General features: G+C 32.3%; 1 protein-coding gene across 1 annotated transcript in view; it reads left to right on the forward strand.

The window, feature by feature from the left end:
• The window catches only part of LOC128997372 (thrombospondin type-1 domain-containing protein 4-like), a 368,834-nt gene that overhangs the window by 170,719 nt on the left and 178,777 nt on the right, over window positions 1-19,338 (forward strand). Inside the window, exon 2 of the mRNA XM_054423009.1 lies at window positions 3,966-4,050. Coding sequence (XP_054278984.1) covers window positions 3,966-4,050 — 85 coding nt within the window. The remainder of the gene's footprint in view (window positions 1-3,965; window positions 4,051-19,338) is intronic.

A 19,338-nucleotide genomic window follows, 5' to 3' on the forward strand; every position in this document is an offset into this window, starting at 1 on the left:
AGTTTTGAAAACCATTTTGCTCCTGAGATTGAGCTGAGAGACGTTTCAATTTTGGGAATTGGATGATAAGACCGCTGGATAGATTCATTCAACTTTGTTAAGTCAACACATATGCGGACATCTCCATTAGATTTAGGCACTACTACCATTGCTGAGCACCATTCAGTAGCATGCTCAACTGGTGTGATTACATTATTTTGTACCATACTTTCTAGTTCTTTTTTCACTCGACACATTAGGGGTAAAGGTACTGTCCTAGGAGTGGTTATTGCGTATGGCTTTGCGCCATCCTTAAGAGCTATTGTGTAGGGATCAGGAATGACGCCCAGCCCACTAAACATTTCATGGTATTCGGTAAAAAAGTCACTGTCTACCTCTGCAACTGAATTAACAAAAGTTAAAATTTTCAAGTCCTGTATTGCTGGACGACCAAGCAAGGGTGTTATGAGTCCCTTCACTACGTATACCATGTGATTTATTTTAATATCTCTGTATTGGATATTAGCTCTAATACAACCTACAGTTTCTAATTTTGTTCTACCAGCCCCATACAACTCAACTAGAGTCGGCTGGATCCTACTTGGATCAACTATGCCAGGGGGAATTACTGTTACATCTGCCCCTGAATCAATTTTAAATGTTTGTGGTTTTCCCTCAAATACTAATAATTCTAGTTTCCATGGCTTACATTTCGACCCATCCCCAAGTGTACCTATGAATACTTTATTATTTGAAGGTTCAAGTTCACTTACTTCATTTTCGTCAGTTACTTCCTGTGCTTCTTTAGATCTGCAGACCTTCGAAAAGTGACCAATCTTTTTGCACAAGTTACATGTTGCACTTTTTGCTGGACATGTGCTTCTTGGATGGGACGGTTTATAACCACACCAGATGCATTGTGCTGGGTATTCTCGTTTCTTTTGACGAAACCTATCTCCTTGATTTTGGTTTGAACTCGATGACGTAGTTGCTTCAATTTGAACTCTTTTCTCATCACATAAATTTGTCTTCTCTTTCTTTACGTTATCTGCATGTCGTATTACTGTAATGGCCTTGTCTAAATTCATCTCGGGATCTAGCAACAAGCGATCACTAAGTTTCTCATCATTTAAACCCAGTATTAGTACCATCAACACCATTTCATCATTAAGTGAACCCCAGTCACAGGTCCTAGCCAAGGAATGGAGACTAACTATAAACTCTTCAACTGTTTCGTTAGTTTTTTGTTGTCTCTTCAAAAACTTTGCTCTTTCGAAAATTAAGTTCCTACGTGGAATAAAATGTTTGTCAAATAAATCTAAGGCTTCTTCAAATGTTAGCGTTGATTCGGTTGCTAAATTGAAAGATGCAAAAATCTCATCAGCTTTCTCACCTAATGTGTATATCAGAGTGTTGATTTGTTTGTTCTCAGACTCTTCAGATAACCCAGATGCTGAACGATATCTTTGAAATCGAGTTTTCCATCTTGGCCAATCTGCTGGTACAAAGGAGAAACTAGCTGGATGTTGAATAACTGAATGAGTGTTTGATACAATGATTGACTTCTTAGTTGAATTGTTGTATTCATTTTCTCTGCTTCTTTCATTTTGTTCTTGTTCATTTTCATTATCTTCATAGTCAGATTGTTTCCTTCTTGGATTTCTCTTTTGAGGCATAGCTCTAAACCGCTGCCACCATGTACTATTTTACTAAGAATTAAGTGGATGCACTGTTTTATGTCATAACTCAAACTCAACTAACTTTATTTACCTTTTTACAAACATAGAATAACAAATAAACATATGATTATAATTAATAGAAATTAACAGGTGTTATGAAATAAACTGTTCTCACAACAAATACTATGATAATTGTAGGTTATTATGAATATTTGACAATCTTTGCTGTGCAAGTATGGACTTGTACAACAGCTGTGGAAGAATATTTTAAAGATAATTTATACTAAACCAGGAAAAAACCACTCTACAAAAAATACTTATTACTTAACTTCATTTTACGGACCTTTACGGTCTACGTGCTCACAATAGTATATTTCCTACCTAGGGCTGAAAATGAGGTTTTGCCGGCTCGCGATAGTTAAAATTATCGAGAGCTGCAAAACTATTTTGGTCCGTGGTACGAACGCTATTTTTCACCACACGATACCCTATTACCACAATTCCCCACAATAATAATGCACACTGATAGTCAACACAACTACAACTTTAAGGTTATGTGAAGAAATAATTGGAGGAATCAGTAAAATAATAAATAGTTGCTAGGCAGCGGTGACAATAAAATAATTCTATTGCAATGCTATTGATACTAATTGTGTATTTAATATGCACTCATGTTTTAAGAAAGTAAGCGGGCAGCTGATTTTGCGGCCCTAGGGATGTAAAAACCTGCTCGGTCCCCAAATGACGATGACAGCTCGCATATCCAGCAAAACTTTCAGCCACCTATTAACGTATGTAAAACAGCTAAAAACATCATAGTGTAGGGAAAAAAATATTTAAAGGACAATTTTGATTTAGATTTTTAAACAAGATGAAATGCACAAATAAATAATAAAACAACTCTTGGAGCCCGCAAAGCTTATAAGCCCAGATCGCAACATAAATAACATATTAGCCATAAAATTATGGTAGAGACTTCAATGGGAATTATTAAAATCGAAATGAATCAAGTGTCCTGACAAAACGTTTGTTGTGAATCACAGCGAATGCCTTGCATCTCTTGTACATTTACAGCTTGGAAGTAAACAAACACAAACACGGTTTAGAGCTTGGTACAGCTTCCACTCAGCAACACAAACCGTTTCTGCTCATGAATAACTAAACCATTTTGGAATTCATTTCTGTTTACGGTCTTATGTGTGTTGTGACGTGTTAGCTCAACTACCAAAGGATTTGTGAATCTGTTGATTGAAGCTGTAAAAGTATTTGTATTTGATCAATTTTCTTGTGTAGATTTTTAGCGGCTTTACTTCATACAGAATAATTTCAATTAACAAAAGATTCAAATTAAAAAGTTTTAAGTTAAGAAAAGTACAGACAATTCGTTAGTTATTCTATTTACACGATAGTTTTTTTTACAAATATTTATAATCAAATTTATCTACACCATACATGTTTATGTAAAAATCATAACACTGGAATACTGAGCAGTTATTCCATAAAATATTTTAGTAGCCTAATGGTGTGTCCTGTTCGTTTTGTTCGCTTTCATGAAACAGTGAGGTGTTACTTTTAATAAAGCAAATGTTAATTTTATGTCCCTCGTCAAACTTGGATACATGATTCTTTTAGGAGAAAATATTTATATTTTATGAACGTTATTTTCATGTATTTAGTGTCCGTGAAACACTAACTCTACAGAAAGGCGATGTAGAAACAAAAAATAAACGATAGCTCAAAAACTACATTTTACACATCCATTCATTTATTACATGTAATGTACATATTTTATTTTTAAAAAGGTACATATCATTTAAGTTGTTTCCTTAACAATAATTTTAATAAGTTATTTTCATATATCATGTGTAATAAAATTTAATCTGTTATAAAAACTCCACACTTTAGTAGGTTTATGATAATAGCATTTAGTCAAATACATGATTGTTTTAAAATGAACTAAAGAGGATTTAATGCTAATGAATATTACACTGCTTTTAGTCGTCTCAATTTGCATTTACCTTCATTTCTGAAAAATGTTAACGGTTTTGATAAAAAGGTTTTACTTTTTTTGTGTTATAAAAAAAATCGGGTACCCATGTTTGTAATTTAATTTACGATATGTTTTCAAAAACTTTAGAAATATATAAAGAATTATATATCGTCAATAGTGCCTTAAGTGACTACCTTTTACTGTCATACTTGGTTTAAAACTACATCTTTCATGAATAGTGTTGTAAAGTATTAGATTGTGTACAAAAATTTAGCATTCTTTTTAATTTTATATAAAAATCGTATGAATTGTTTCAGACTGGTGCTGGTTTTGAACCTGTTCCATCTGGGATCCCCTCAGACCACGGTGTCTACACCTTCAATCACATCGTATCCTTCAGAGGTGAGTTGCAACCTTTTAAAGGATTAAGGATTTCAAAGGACATCAACAAATAATACTCAATACAACTCTAAAAATCAACATTACTAAGCTTCATTCTAAAATTAGGCCTTACTACTTTGAATTTGAAATATAGGAAATTAAATGTACATGTTAAAGTAGATGCAATTAGGAATGCAAAAAACGATATTATGCGTTTAGTATAGGCCATCAACGTAGTCTTCTTGGCTATTTAATATGATTATTTCTTCAGCGTGATTATTAACGTCGCGTTTGGACTACGACCATATATTATCAGGTGAGAAAATACAATGAATACGTAATAAATAATATTTTTAATCTATGTCCTCTGACAGCCGCAAAGGAAACTTCTGTGAATAATCTTACTTACCGAACGTTACGTCGAAGTAAATATCCTTAATTGTCGCTTATGTTTAGGTTAAGATACACCAAAACGCCGGACTAAGTAGATTTGTAGTATTATAAAACGGTAAAATGGTAGGCCTTCCATATAGCTTTCCCAATGTTCATTCCAACAAGGGTTAACTCATTGAGGGTTACTTTGAAAACCTCGTTCTGAAGTACAAAACACATTGAAATACACTTAATATATACTTGTACGTTATCAACCCCAGGTAAGAAAGAAACACGACATTTATGAAGCTCTATTCAAGTTCAAGTTTCAGGACAACAGGTACCAATTGGAAAATGCGTGTGCTACTAAAATTGGGAAATTGGTCATATCGATCACATATCTGTTAGATTTAACTAACTTCTAAATAATGACTTTTCAAGACACATTCTAATATATCACATACTAAATGCTATGTAGCCTACTTTCACACACAAAGACGGTGATATTTACAAACAGTTTACAGGGGTCTTTGAACCCCGATGTAGATAAACCTTTACATTATCTGTGACGTGTACGAGCTATCAGACTGTGATGTTTGTACTGCGTCTTGATACAGGTGAAGGAAAACATTTACTTTTGCACCATTTCTCGTTTAACCCTATTTCTTTTACATTGCTATTTATGTATTATTATAATTCTATCTAATATTAGTTTTTGGAAATTAGTAAAACAAACAAATAAACCTAACTATAGTTGTGATTTGAAAATAATTACATTTGTTTTAAAAATGATTTATTTTGTATTGAGATTTTCCCGGATTTATTTAAACTAGTGTACATGTTGCTCAAAATCGAGCAATTGCAAAGCATTACAGGAGTTGCTTGAAAACGACTGACGGTAATAATTATCAATGAGTTTAAAAGATTCAACTCAAACTACTCAATGATTATTTAACTAATGGAATACTCACGATGTTCATAACAGGTTAATGTAATCAACATTTCTTGTAAATATCTTATCATTTTTTAAAGGCTGATCTCGTTTTTAGTGTTTTCTAATAATGTTTCCCATTTACAGCCGCATTAGGTTGTCCATGTTTATCTTCTAGATAATTTACATATTGGACTGTTTACAATTAACATATGTTCTTCTTCTCACTTTTAATTTCTGACAACAGCTGGAGTTTCATAACAATGTTTGTTTCCCATATTAATCTTATGGAGAAATACGAATCTTTAAAGGGCCCCAGGTCCTCACTCTCTAATTGTTTCCATAAAAAGAAATTTTCCTGCACAACTTCACGTTACGCTCTTTCCAATGGCATCAAAAACATGTCAATTTGTTCAGTAGTTTCGGAGGAATAATTGTCACAAAAAACCTGCTTGCGTATTAAATAAGTATAGATAGCAAAGTGTATTTGCATGTACTTGTATAAGAGACTGCGTTTTCTGACAATCTTGGACCTCAGGATGAATTAACCACTCAGAACAAAACAGTTGTTTTCAAGTAAACTACAGTCTGTATCAAAGATAAAATAAACTTGAGAAAAAACATACAAGGTACTTGTCATGTAAGTGGAATTTATATTAAATACTTGCATTACTTAAAATAATGTTTATTGAAATAACTGGAAGTAAATAGTCTAACCTACAGTAATATACAACATCCAATAACTTCTTAACCTAAATAATTATGACTAATACCTAACAATGGGGGCGTTTAATTGTATACCTTAATAAACCATTTCCATTCTATGTAAAACTGTGATATAAAATATAAAATTTTATAAAATATATAGTTATCATCTTCAGTAACAAAGTAAACATATTTCTGTTTTCCTAAGCCCTTAAACTGAATTCGTTTGGCCAAGGAAATGTATAACATGATGAATAATACGATTGAAACGGTAATACATAAATAAGAAATTGTTCTTTATGCACCGACCTCAAGTATTTTTCCATCTCAGCTAAACAAATTGAACATTCCCTATTCAACATTTCAACCGTTATTGACTTTTCCAACAACGCTCTGGGGTGAGTAAACCAATTGTAAATTATGTTTGCATTTCCAGCTCCAATCTTGAGATATGGTCTATCTGAATGAATAGTTTGAGTCAAAAATAGTTGTAGTTTGTCCAGTAAAAAGGTGATAAACCCTTATTAGTTACAGTTGGGTTTGGTTATATTTATATTTTATTTCTTGTTCCTTTACTAATGTGGATTTAACTACTGTATTGAGGTAAGTCAAGTTGGACCAACGTGCACAATTTAAGATATCATAAAGTAATGTTTCATGGTATTTAGTTGAGAGTTTTCTTAGTTCTTGCTTGAAAAACCGATAGTTTTATCAGTAAATGTCCCATACAGGAAATAAGCTTTTAACTAGGTATCATAGTAATACCTAGACCCAGGAGTGATTTAGTTTTTCATTTTGTGGTCCCCAGAAAAAAAAAACATACGTAAAAATTCAATTCGGATTTCGATGGAATTTTGTGAAAACGTGTAAACATACATAACTTTGAATGAGTTCACAAACCAGTATGATCAGAGTATGAGAACGGAGTTTTGATGGGAGTACATGGTGTGGAAAATTGAGTTTTCCCATTTTTCTTTTCAGAAAAACATAAAACTTTGCAATTCTTTAAACAAATTTAGTAAAGGAACAATTAATCTAAAACATTGATTCCTTATTGTACGATAAGTGTTTACGGATGAATGTTCAAAAAACTGTAAATATGAAATTCTTGCGATTTTCTTATGTTGAATAAGTAAATTTTTTATTACATGTTTATGTATAAAATTTGATCAATTTTGGCAAAAGTACTAAAGCTATTAAAATTTCAATATGAAACACACATTATTCTCTTACCTTAAGCAGCCAACATAAGTATCGTTAAAATGAATAATCTTTTAGTAGGTGTTATATTTTACAATTTTAAGGTAATATTTTAGTGAAAATGCAACCCGGTATGGAGATGCTTGGTCTGCAGGTTTGCTGTGGCAGGGATATCTTTTTATTAGGCTAATAGTTGGAGCTACGGCTAGTTTGGGTGATATTCGCAATTGGCAGATTTTAAATATCTTTTTAGATGGTAGAATTTCCCCACCTGAAATTCCTGTACTTACAAATTCCTTTTGTAATAAATTACACTGAGAAAGTTTCCTTGCTTGGTTTTCAGTTACAGGATAAGCGAGAGATGTTCCCATAAAACAACTTCTCCAGTTAACGGGTCCAAGGTTTGTTTGTGTAAGCAGTAGCAGATATTTATGCAGCTTCACGCTCCACTGGAGGATCTGGATTTGTCTGTGCACTGCTTTACACTCTAAACTGTTAGCATAATGTGGCTAAGCACTGCTTTGCTGTTTCCAGAATAATATAAATATTCAAATACCACATTTTTTTTACGCAATTGGCATTATTGAAGTGTTTTAAAATAAGAGAACTGTTAAAACCCTGACGTGGTGATCAAAATTCAACCCTTCGTTTAGTAAAATTTTTTACACTGCTTATATTTAATATCCATATGAAAAAGTGTCTGGGTCCTGATTCGGTCTCGCTTGTATTCGATTTATCGGCCCTTTGAGATGAACGTGAGCTCCTACACTATAGAATAAAACCACCAAACCATAACCAATACCAAAACCATAGTTATATGGTTACCCAGATAACTTTTTAAGCATAACATGACTTTCAGCAATATATCTTTTGTCGATAAGCAATGAAATATTTGGATAAGTCTGAAGTAAAGCACCTAATAATGTAGAAGGAAAATCAGTAGCTAACATTTGTGTATAATACAAATTATAAATTTATAAACATAAAAATCATTGATCGTTCAAATTCACAAACCGTTTTTAACTGATAGAATTACAGTGGTTGTTTGTGATAGTTATGACCCCAGTAGTTTCGGCACCGAGTTGTAGCAGCCTACCCAAAAACGTGAAAGTAGAAAGAGGCTATGTATATTAACTTTAAATAGGAAATTTTCCGTTCCGACACATTATAAGTAGGTACGATGATAGAATTGTTAGTTCCCTAGATTAAAAATATTAAGTAACCCACGTTTTATCACCCATAACTTACATCGCAATCTTCCGCCACAAATCCTGTATTATGAGGAGAGCAGTGTCCCGGTGTACAAAAGAAATGTGAGTGCATGGTTTGCATGATTGGCCGGACGGTTACGGAGGCGCTGATAAAATCCCCTTATAAATAAACCCCAACAGAAAAAAAAAACTTAAAACTGCTAGTAAATTGATGAGACCCTTGCATTGTAGCTACATATTTCAGTTGCTATAATTTCAATCTTTAGTTACATTATCAAATCATACTAAAAATTAATTATTGAGTTATTTTGTCCTTATTTGGTACATATTTTATTTCCCTTAATTAATATTTACCTAATTTCAAGGAATAGTCTCATAGTAAATGTTAATACATATTTTACTTAGATGAATGACATTATTGTATATTCACAATTTAATAGTCATTGTATTGCAGAAATCTTTTTTTCCGCACACGGGCTTAGGCCTATCCGGGAAAATATAATTTTCTTATTAATATGTATCTGTTTATTGCATTGTACAATTTATGGAAATAAAATACTTGACTTTGACTTTTACAAGTCATATGAAGCACTTGAAAGGAAAACAATAATTGTTTATTTTATACCAAATGCGTTTTTAGCTTGAAAGGTTATAAAACACACAATACAAATTATCTAGGTTAGTTGATTTATTTAATTAAATCATATAAGTTTCGTTAAGTATGTGAACGTATTTTAAAACAATAAAAATTAAATTACAACTAGTAATGACTTACTTAAGACGATTCTAGAAAAAATATCAATCGCTTCAAACGACAAAAAAAATTAAAACCATTGATGTTATAGGATTAAATAACTACTAAAAAGTATGAAAAAATTTTAACAAAAGTAAAAGAAAATGTTACATTAATATGCTGTAGTAATACAAGTTTAGTTTATGTTAAATTTACAAGCCACTGAACCAAAATTTAAAGTTTTTGTACACATAATTCACCCCGGCTGTGTATTTTATCCTGATCGTCCTACTGTAAGAGGAATTTCTATTTTGGTTTACCATCACCTCATCCATCTTCGTAAAGCCCACTGTTTATATTCAGATTCAATAGTTTACTGGTTTAGCTAAAAGATTTATTTCCTTACGCAATCCAAATACACGATTGCGAGAGTGAATGACAACAATAATTATGTTTGCTATTGAGTAAGTTAGATAGTTTTAATACGGTTGTAATATGTTTTTAGATCTGTCACAATAGGTATATTATTCCCATATTTACTGAAATGGTGTTATGAAAAAATATGTCCTAAGGGACGTTTGAATTACCTCAGTGTAATTAAATGATCATTTTCAATTAATTAATTAGAAGAGGTTGTCGTTATTGATTATCAGGGGTTTTTTACGAGACATTTCAAATGTCAGCTTGGTAAATCATTAGTTGTAGTTTTTGCTTGGTAAAGAAAAATCAAAGGATTTTTGTAGAATAATAATCCCGGATCAGGAAGCTTCTCTTAGTCCGTAACAAAGCTACACAAGTCATTTTGCACAATATGCAGGATCACTAATCTTTTACTGATATTTACGTTAAAATACGCAGTATTATGTCTCTGTCGTAATGTACTGATGGTGAATGGATAAATCAAACATTTGATTGATAAAATGTCCTCACATAAAATACACTTTATTATTTCGCTCAATTGATGCACCTACAGCTTAAAGTGTGTTCCGTTAGTATTTGGTATAATTTGAACCTAGGGGCACAATCAGGAGGTCCAACCAATAGTTCAGAGGCACTTCTAGTCAGTTCAGCTTTTTTTATAGTCTATGCAATTTTTAAGTTAAAATATACTGTTTGGTTTGTAACCGCACAAAAAACACAGAACACTCCAAACGTAAACAAATAAACAGTTTGAAGCAAACAATGATATCACATCCAAACATCATTTCACACATAAACAAACAATGTACAATAAACAGTGTGAACCTGGAGTTATTGTCATCCAATGCAGTTGATAGACCGATCCAGCTCGATGTTTCCTGATTCGACGAATGACATAGTAAATCCATCGCATTTCATTCTGTTGATCTTGTGAGTTTGTTCAAGTAAATAAATACACCTTGATTGTTTTGAATGATTAATTTAACCATTTTGTTAGGACAAGTTATTATTTTACAAGTTTGTTAAAGAAAATCTTTATTTTTGCAACATAGATGTACCCCCCCCTTCGTCAAAGAAACTAATATTCAAACGTTAAGCATTACATGAATTTTTTAGTTTTGTGAAATTACATTTCCCTGATTTCGTAAGGCAATCGGAAATATTTCGATTGAAAATTTCGCTTTAATGTACTAATAAGGTACCACCCCCAAGATGGCCTGGAGTGGAGCCGCTAGCGTACCAAAAGCAAGTTCACATAGTTTAATTTGTGTAATGGCAATTCTAAAATACATATATTCAGGCATAAATATCAATTTAGCTGGGAAATAGGAATTGTGCTAATTTTGATGATTGCATGGGTGAAATGTTTATGATTTTAGTTGTTTCATGTCTTTTCTATGAATTGTCTACTTTTAACCTGTTAGAATAAGTTGTATTCAAATGGATTCTTAAGCTAGTTCCACTTAATTGTCCTACATTTACAATATGTATTGTAATGTTTTCGCTAATTGAGCAACAATCTAGAATCGGACTTACCAATAATTTTGAAAGGTTGTGTGAGTAGCACTTGCTGGGTTACTTTTAAGTATGTCCGTAATTTCCTTTGGACTGGAAAAATATTCGCAAATAGGTATTAAAAATAGATTACGCTCAAAAAGGTATTTGCACAAACTGATTTTAAAACACGGGTTCTAGGGAAGCTGTAGGTGTAAAAAGTTGATCCGATGACTTAACTATGTCACGTAGTCGTGTCGTGATAGCAGCAGCTTTACGTGACCTAATAACAAGCCATCAGTCAACGCGGCTTTGGGATTCTTTGATGTAAGCTAAATGAAGTTTAGCCTCAGCACTACGTTTTACACAAACATGTATATAATGTAGATCAAACATCACCTTTATATATCATAACGATTACCTGACCAAAAATAGGCGACGCGTTAAAGGCGGTTGTTGCAACCTAGATTGAGCTATAATACGTATATAAGGTTGGTCTGAGATAATCTATATAATTAATACGCTACATGAAACTTTGTCGGTTGAACTCCTCCACCATTTCTTACCCGATTTTATCCATTGACGTCTCATTGGAAAGAGCGTGTCGCGTATATTTGCAAACTGGCCTTACATTTTTGAAATAGTCCCTTGGGCTCTGCCCCAGTGGCTTTGAAAGTTCCCATGTTATCCTTATGAAGAACATAATTGTTTACATTTTTGCCAGCTGTTTAATTTAATTGCTGTTATATATTTTTCAATTCAATGAAACCCATCGAGTACATTTATTTACTATTTGAGTTTGTGTAAACATAACCTCCAAGACGAATTTTGTTAGTATGGTTGTACAGTATCTTAAATTTGTGTATTTATTTATCGTTGTTTTGTGTAGCTATCATTTGTTTATTTGTTGTTTTTTTTCTTTTATATGCCTCCGACGTGACGACAACAACACATATAGACAGGAGGCGTAATCGTGATAACGACCGCAGCTCACAGAACAGTGGCGAGTATTAGGCTTAACTCATCACAGTCAGCACCTGACCCTGGACAATCTCAACTATTAGGTTACAAATGCCCCCTAACACTACCCCAAAACGACTTTTCGTTCTCCATTGGCCCTCTATAAATGACCTGTGTTGCCTGTACAGCGAGGCATTTTGAGAAGGAGAAAACCGGCCCGAATGCTTTAGGTTTATCAATAACGAAGATAAACATAGTCTGAGTTACACACCGGTAATCTTTGAGTTGACTCTTTTAAATTCGTTGTAAATATGACTGTTATTCGTTTTGAAATATCTTCTGTAATATTTGCAATTGCTCGAATTCGAGCAACATGTACACTAGTTATTCTTTAAATCTTGATGTCAAGTGACCTAAACACAAGTTCTGTTTCAACACTACCTTTGGACTCTGGTTTAAATTATAAATAGATTTTGCTGTGTAACGCATATAAAGTGAACCAAAAACGTCATGGTAAATCAGTTCCTGGTTAGAGCCTAACGTCCTAGGATGTGATGGACATAAAAGAAAAAAAGTGTAGAAATATCTTAAAGAAATTAACAGTGCCTAAAAAAGTTGCACCATATATTGCTGATTCGTTAAACTCAATCAATACAAATTAGGTATAAATATTTTAGATACAGTTACAGTGATTTTAGTTAACTACTGAAACATCTGTTTATTATTTATACCACTCACTCGAAAGGCAAACTCGGTCAATTGTGGGGGAAACTTAGTCACGGACTCCACAGTGCTTTAGAGTCACGTACACCAGTAGCAATAGGGGGAACTCTACGTGACCAAATATCCAGCCATCAGCACCATCCGGGGTAGTACTGTGTCTTCACCGATGGCTACAATCCGATACTCAAAACCTTCTCAGCTTCCTCCATTGCAAGTTCTAAAACAAAGTTTAGCTCGTAAGAAAAATTATTTTCCAAGAGCTTGGAAAAAGAAAATTACTTCTTGATTAGCATCGTACGTATTATTAAATAAACTGAAAATACAAAAATACATCAAATAATGCTTGTAATAATATATTTGCCTATTAAGTCTGATGATGATTGGAGTGTCCAATCGAAATCGATCACCACTTACCGTCTTGTGAGTAAACGGTATAGGTGTAAATATATTATTACAAACGTTATTTTACGTATTTTTGCATTTTCAGAAAAAAAGATCAAGTGATTGAAAAATCCTTTACAGCTTTATTTTGTTTTGGCGAATTTCCCGTATAGGGAATAAGCTATTACCGTAAATCTCATGGTATATGACCTAGACCCGGGACGGATTTGTTTTTAAATTTTTAATGTTCCCAGAGGCCAAAAATCCCTTCCGTTCAAATCCATACAGACGTTTCCTATAATACACATAGGCCTATACAGGGTTGACAAAATCACGTTACAGTAAAAAATGTAAAAACGTAATAACTGCAAACAAAGTTTCGTGGCTCAATCTTTATACTTTTTAAAATATTTAACCCGTACCAGGACTTTATAACCACTTTGAATAAATTCCTATCTTTTACCACTAAAAACTGAATCAATCCCTTTTTTAAACTCCTATTTAGAATGTAGAACCTGAAAAAGAAAGTATTTAGTACACTCAAGAGTTCTTGTTTTTATTCATGGCAGTTTCTTTGAAACCATTTTGAGCTTAACAGATCATTTAGTGGCGTTGTTGCAAACCTAATTTTTTAGGGGAATAAGTCTGGCTGTTGCGGATATTTTTGGAATAACAAAACATGACGCTATGGCAGTTTGATATCTTAAAACACTCCACTGTCTTACATTTAACAACCACATTTCGGATGTCTCCAAGGCGTCGTTTTGACCCAGATATCCGTGTTGGGAAAGACTCAGTTTCACGTTTACAAACTGCTTGTTTATCACGGTTTTACTGCTGTTAGGTTGTAAAGCCTTATCAGCGCAGCGGCGCTTACGGCGTGTGTCTGCGCCATCTAGATATCTTGCGAAATATTTGCCTCTGTGATTTCGTCACCTACGCACTTCATTTCGTACATTTGTGAATCAATTAAATTGGTTTCGGGGATGATTTTGTGTGTATTACATTTTAAGTATTTTCCCCTTTTGACCAGGATGTAAATACTATTTTATTCTATTGTTTTGCTTACCATGCAGTTATTATTGTAAACATATATTCGTATAAGCTGGGATTAAAATGCACTCTTTGCCCGTGTGATGAGTTTGTTTAGTCATGTTGCAAAATTATTTCAAACAAAGTTACAAAACGAAAATACTTTACATGTGATGATATTTTTCAAAAACGACTTCCATATTTTCTATTTTGTTAAAGCAATCAAATAGTTTTTAATTCAGTCATCCCGTTTATTATTAGTGTGTTAGTACCATAGACAAGAATATAGGAATAACTACGACCAATTAAATCAATCTATTCATATTTTCGATACATGCGATTGCATACAATCGAAGTTATAAAAATATGTTTAAACCAGAAAACTTTTACGCTCTAGGGACTATAAAGTATGTTTACTTCCTAGAGTGAAAAGGAGCTACTTTATACCCGCAACTCGTGTATTGATATAAAAATTGCTGCCTTTGCTGCAGTATCACACAAATATCTTCTATTTAGTTTACCTTAAATGTCTTGGCCTTGTATCGATAAGTTGTTTACCAATTAAAATATAACTCTACCTGCAAGATAGGACTGACAAAACAAAGTATCAATTATAAGTGAATACAAACGAATGGTTACACGCAGTTAAGTTCGGTCGTAAAATATTTACTTTTAAACATAAGATCATACTTTTCAATCATTTATATAAATATAAGTATATTGTAAAGATTTACTTATAAACCTTCTTAGAAACTATGAACCAGTAACCTGTGCCAAATGAAAAACTGACGATTACTTTAACCCGTCATATTATTTATAAACATCTTTAGTTTTACTACCCTCTATTAGTATAGTATAAGATAAGTCAAAACTATTGCAACAATTTATATGTTGACTCTAACTAGCAAATTACATACAAGCAACTGATAAAATACTTTAATACGTTTTCAATACTTTTCATTGAATTCACGACCATACAAAGTAGGTATTTTAAGCCAAGTATGAATGGTGAAGAGTGTAGGATGAGTGGCGCGATCTTGTAGTCTTGTAGTGACTAAGGCCGACATATATTCCTTAGACACAGCTGTTAAATTAATAAGCCCGTATAGCTAATGTCAACTAAGGCACCTACAGTTTATACCACGATTACTAGAAAAATACCGGTATGGATCATAAACATAAACAAATGACGTTGTTGGCCCGAATCCTATACTAATAGCATTGAACATATGTTTTGGCAGTACCAATGTTTATTTTCGGGACAAAAACGTCATTTGTTTATGTTAATTATCCATACCGGAATTTTTTAGTAATCTTGGTTTGTACTTAAAATTACTTAATACTTTGCTTTTAATATAGTGTTTACGTCGGTAGGTTTTAGAAATAAATATACCAAGTATATAGAAAGAAAAAACAGCTTTCTTAATATTTTGTTTCTGACAATAGAAAACAATATGTGTACAGCAAATACTACAAAATTACGTAACAACATTTGTGACAAGATCAATACACAACATCTAAAGTTAAAAGCAGGTGAAATGCCAAAGAGAATATCTGTTTCAACCGGAATTCAGATGTGACGGAGAAAGTAAATAAATCTTGACGAGAAGAAGCAAACATTGATTTCAACAAACGAACTCTGTCAGAGCTCAAACTGAATCAATGTTTCTTAACTGTGTTTATTTTCTATAATTGTGAGTCTAATTGAATTTTGATCGACGGTGTTAAAAACTGGAAATTAAAAGTATCATTAGAAGTATTTTATGCCAAAGAATTATAAAACTCATATCGAGATCAGGTTTATGCTCAGTTATCCCATTTTTATTCATACAGTAAAATGTAGCATATAAATTAATGACCGGTTGTACATCAACAAGAGTAATACGTTGTAAGAAATATAATTTATGCACCCGAGTAATACAAAACTAAAAAAATGCAGAAGCCAAATTGCTATGCTCGCTTTAACTTACGGGCATCAAGGGACCTATAAAGACCTAATTTAAATAGTAGATATCTAAATAAGTTTATATTACGGTTTCGAGAATATATCAGGAAAACTTTATTATACTGTCTACGCTTGATTTCCCTAAGGAATAGGGTTAGTTATTATCCTACTCGGATATATTATATGTATGTTCTAAATTGGCTGGGACATTGATAAATTGAAGAGCTAGAGTTAGGTTGTCTACAAATTACTTTTCAAATATTATAATTATTAATGGATATAACACTGTATAATTCGTGTTATGTTAAATTCCAGATGTTTTAAGAAGAATTCAATTTAATTTTTGTATCAGTTCCATATGGAATAACAAAGAAAATGACTATGCTATAAAAAGAGTAAACAGAAATGTTCTTCCTGTAGACTTGTTTATAAATATATACTGATCGAAATAATTTAGTTACATAACTTTCCTATCGGCTACACTAGTCACAATGTACTTAGAGAGTGTTCTAAGGCGTCATTAGATATTGTGTTTCACAAAAAACACTCCTACAATCAAGCTTAAAAAGAAGCACATAATTATAATTTAACACATCGCATACAATGATTACGGTTAATCAAGTCATTGTTAAACTACTTAAGTGTGTACGGATAAACAATTATAAAATATTGCATCACTAATACAGAGTTTAATGTAACACTAAGGAATGAACTATCGTACATTACTCGTCGCGAAAGTCCCATTTCGGGGCGAGATAGTGTTTCCCATGCCCGTATTCGACTCGCATTTAAAACACTATCTCGCCCCGAAATGGATCACTTTCGTGGCTAGTAGTGAAATATACAAAGGTGTTTAGCAAGAAATCGCCATTTGTGAAGCAAAGTCATAATTGTAAAAGTGTATCACTTTGGGCGGACTTACTTGACTTGTGAAGAGCTTTTTAAGCGGTAGCGAAGGGAAATGAAACGTATTCTGCATTTGACAGTGCCTATTTCCACTTTCTACGTAATACCACAGATTAAACATTGGATAGTTTATGGTAATACTTGATCTCCTTAATTTGAGTAATGTCTAAAGAAAAAATCAAATATATACTAATTATCCTCAATAACTTCGTCGAAAGCCTGACAATAGAAAACAATATGTGTACAGCAAATACTACAAAATTGCGTAACAACATTTGTGACAAGATCAATACACTACCTCTAAAGTTAAAAGCAGGTGAAATGCCAAAGAGAATATCTGTTTCAACCGGAATTCAGATGTGACGGAGAAAGTAAATAAATCTTGACGAGAAGAAGCAAACATTGATTTCAACAAACGAACTCTGTCAGAGCTCAAACTGAATCAATGTTTCTTAACTGTGTTTATTTTCTATAATTGTGAGTCTAATTGAATTTTTTTGTGTTAAAAACGGGAAATTAAAAGTATCATTAGAAGTATTTTATGGCAAAGAAGAATAAAAAAACTCATATCGAGATTAAGTTTATGCTCAGTTTATACTCTTTTTATTCATACAGAGGAAAAGAATAAATAGGTTATATTCATGTAGGATATAAATCTTAATGTATTTTGAAATATAATTCGTAAATTTAATTTACGAATGTTGTACTATGTTTTGCCCATCAACAAGAGTAGTTCATCGTAAGAAATATAATTTATGTTGCACCCGAGCAATACAAAACTAAATAAAAATGCAGAAGCCAAATTGCTATGCTTGCTTTAACTTACGGGCATCAAGGGACCTATAAAGACCTAATTTAAATAGTAGATATCTAAATAAGTTTATATTACGGTTTCGAGAATATATCAGGAAAACTTTATTATACTGTCTACGCTTGATTTCCCTAAGGAATAGGGTTAGTTATTTTCCTACTCGGATATATTAGATGTATGTTCTAAATTGGCTGGGACATTGATAAATTGAAGAGCTAGAGTTAGGTTGTCTACAAATTACTTTTCAAATATTATAATTATTAATGGTTATAACGCTGTATAATTTATGTTATGTTAAATTCCAGTTGTTTTAAGAAAGTATACAGAATATAACTTAGAATTCAATTTTATTTATGAAAATCTGTTACATATGGAATAACAAAGAAAATCACTATGCTGGGCTATAAAAATAGTAAACAGAAATGTTCTTCCTGTATACTTGTCTAAAAATATATACTGATCAAAATCAGCTAGTTACATAACTTTCCTATCGGCTACACTAGTCACGACGTATTGAGAAAGTGTTCTAAGGCGTCATTAGAGATTGTGACAAAAAAAACACGAATTTTAATCAAGCTTAAAAAAGAAGCACATAATTAGAATTTAATATATTGCATTCTATGATTGCGTTTATTCAAGTCATTGTTATAATACTTAAGTGTGTAAGAAAGGTTAAATAATTATAAAACATTGCATCACTAATACAGAGTTTAATGTAACACTAAGGAATGAACTTTGAACATAAAAACTCCTATTATACTTTATACTTCAGAGGAGGACCATAACAATAAAGGGGGACCTGATGGTCGGACTGTATGCCGAGACATTCTGAAGTTAGTTTGAATGACTAGTTATAATACCATCACCATCAACTCAAATATTACTTGATAACATTCCGTATATGTTTGGGTTGCTTCAATTATTTTTAACCAGATTGTTAAGTTTACGAAATGATTTTTATTGTTCGCATGATATTTAAAATATAGTTTTACTTATTGTTATTGCAGTTTGAATCATGTTTAGCGTGGAGGTTTGTAGAATCATGTTTATCGTGGAGTCCATTACAGCTAAAAGGTTTGTTTGGTAACCATAGCATTTTGAAACAATTAAAATGTAGATGAGAAATCTTGTTAGGTGTAAGTAGTTAATGTGTTATTTGGTCTTTGAGTATATTATACATTTATCATTGTCTTATTTAACATTAAACGACAGATTTATTCTGCTTTTTTTGTGTTAAATCTTTGTAAGTCGTTTTGTAAAATAAAACAATTTGTATACTTATTACTTGTTATATTAAAGACCAAGCTTTTAAAATAAACGCACAATCCTATCCAAGAAAAATTTTCTACCAAACGAGTTGGGGTTCTTTAGTAAAAATTATTTGACCGAATGGGAAAGTTAACATTCGGGAACTCTGATTTGGGAAAGTTAACATATATAGTTTTTATACTATAAATATTTATTTAGATTTGTGATCAAAATATG

Source organism: Macrosteles quadrilineatus, unplaced genomic scaffold (assembly GCF_028750875.1).
Source record: "Macrosteles quadrilineatus isolate MER2022 unplaced genomic scaffold, UCM_ALF_1.0 Scaffold_6__1_contigs__length_79288215, whole genome shotgun sequence".
NCBI classification, from domain to species: domain Eukaryota; kingdom Metazoa; phylum Arthropoda; class Insecta; order Hemiptera; family Cicadellidae; genus Macrosteles; species Macrosteles quadrilineatus.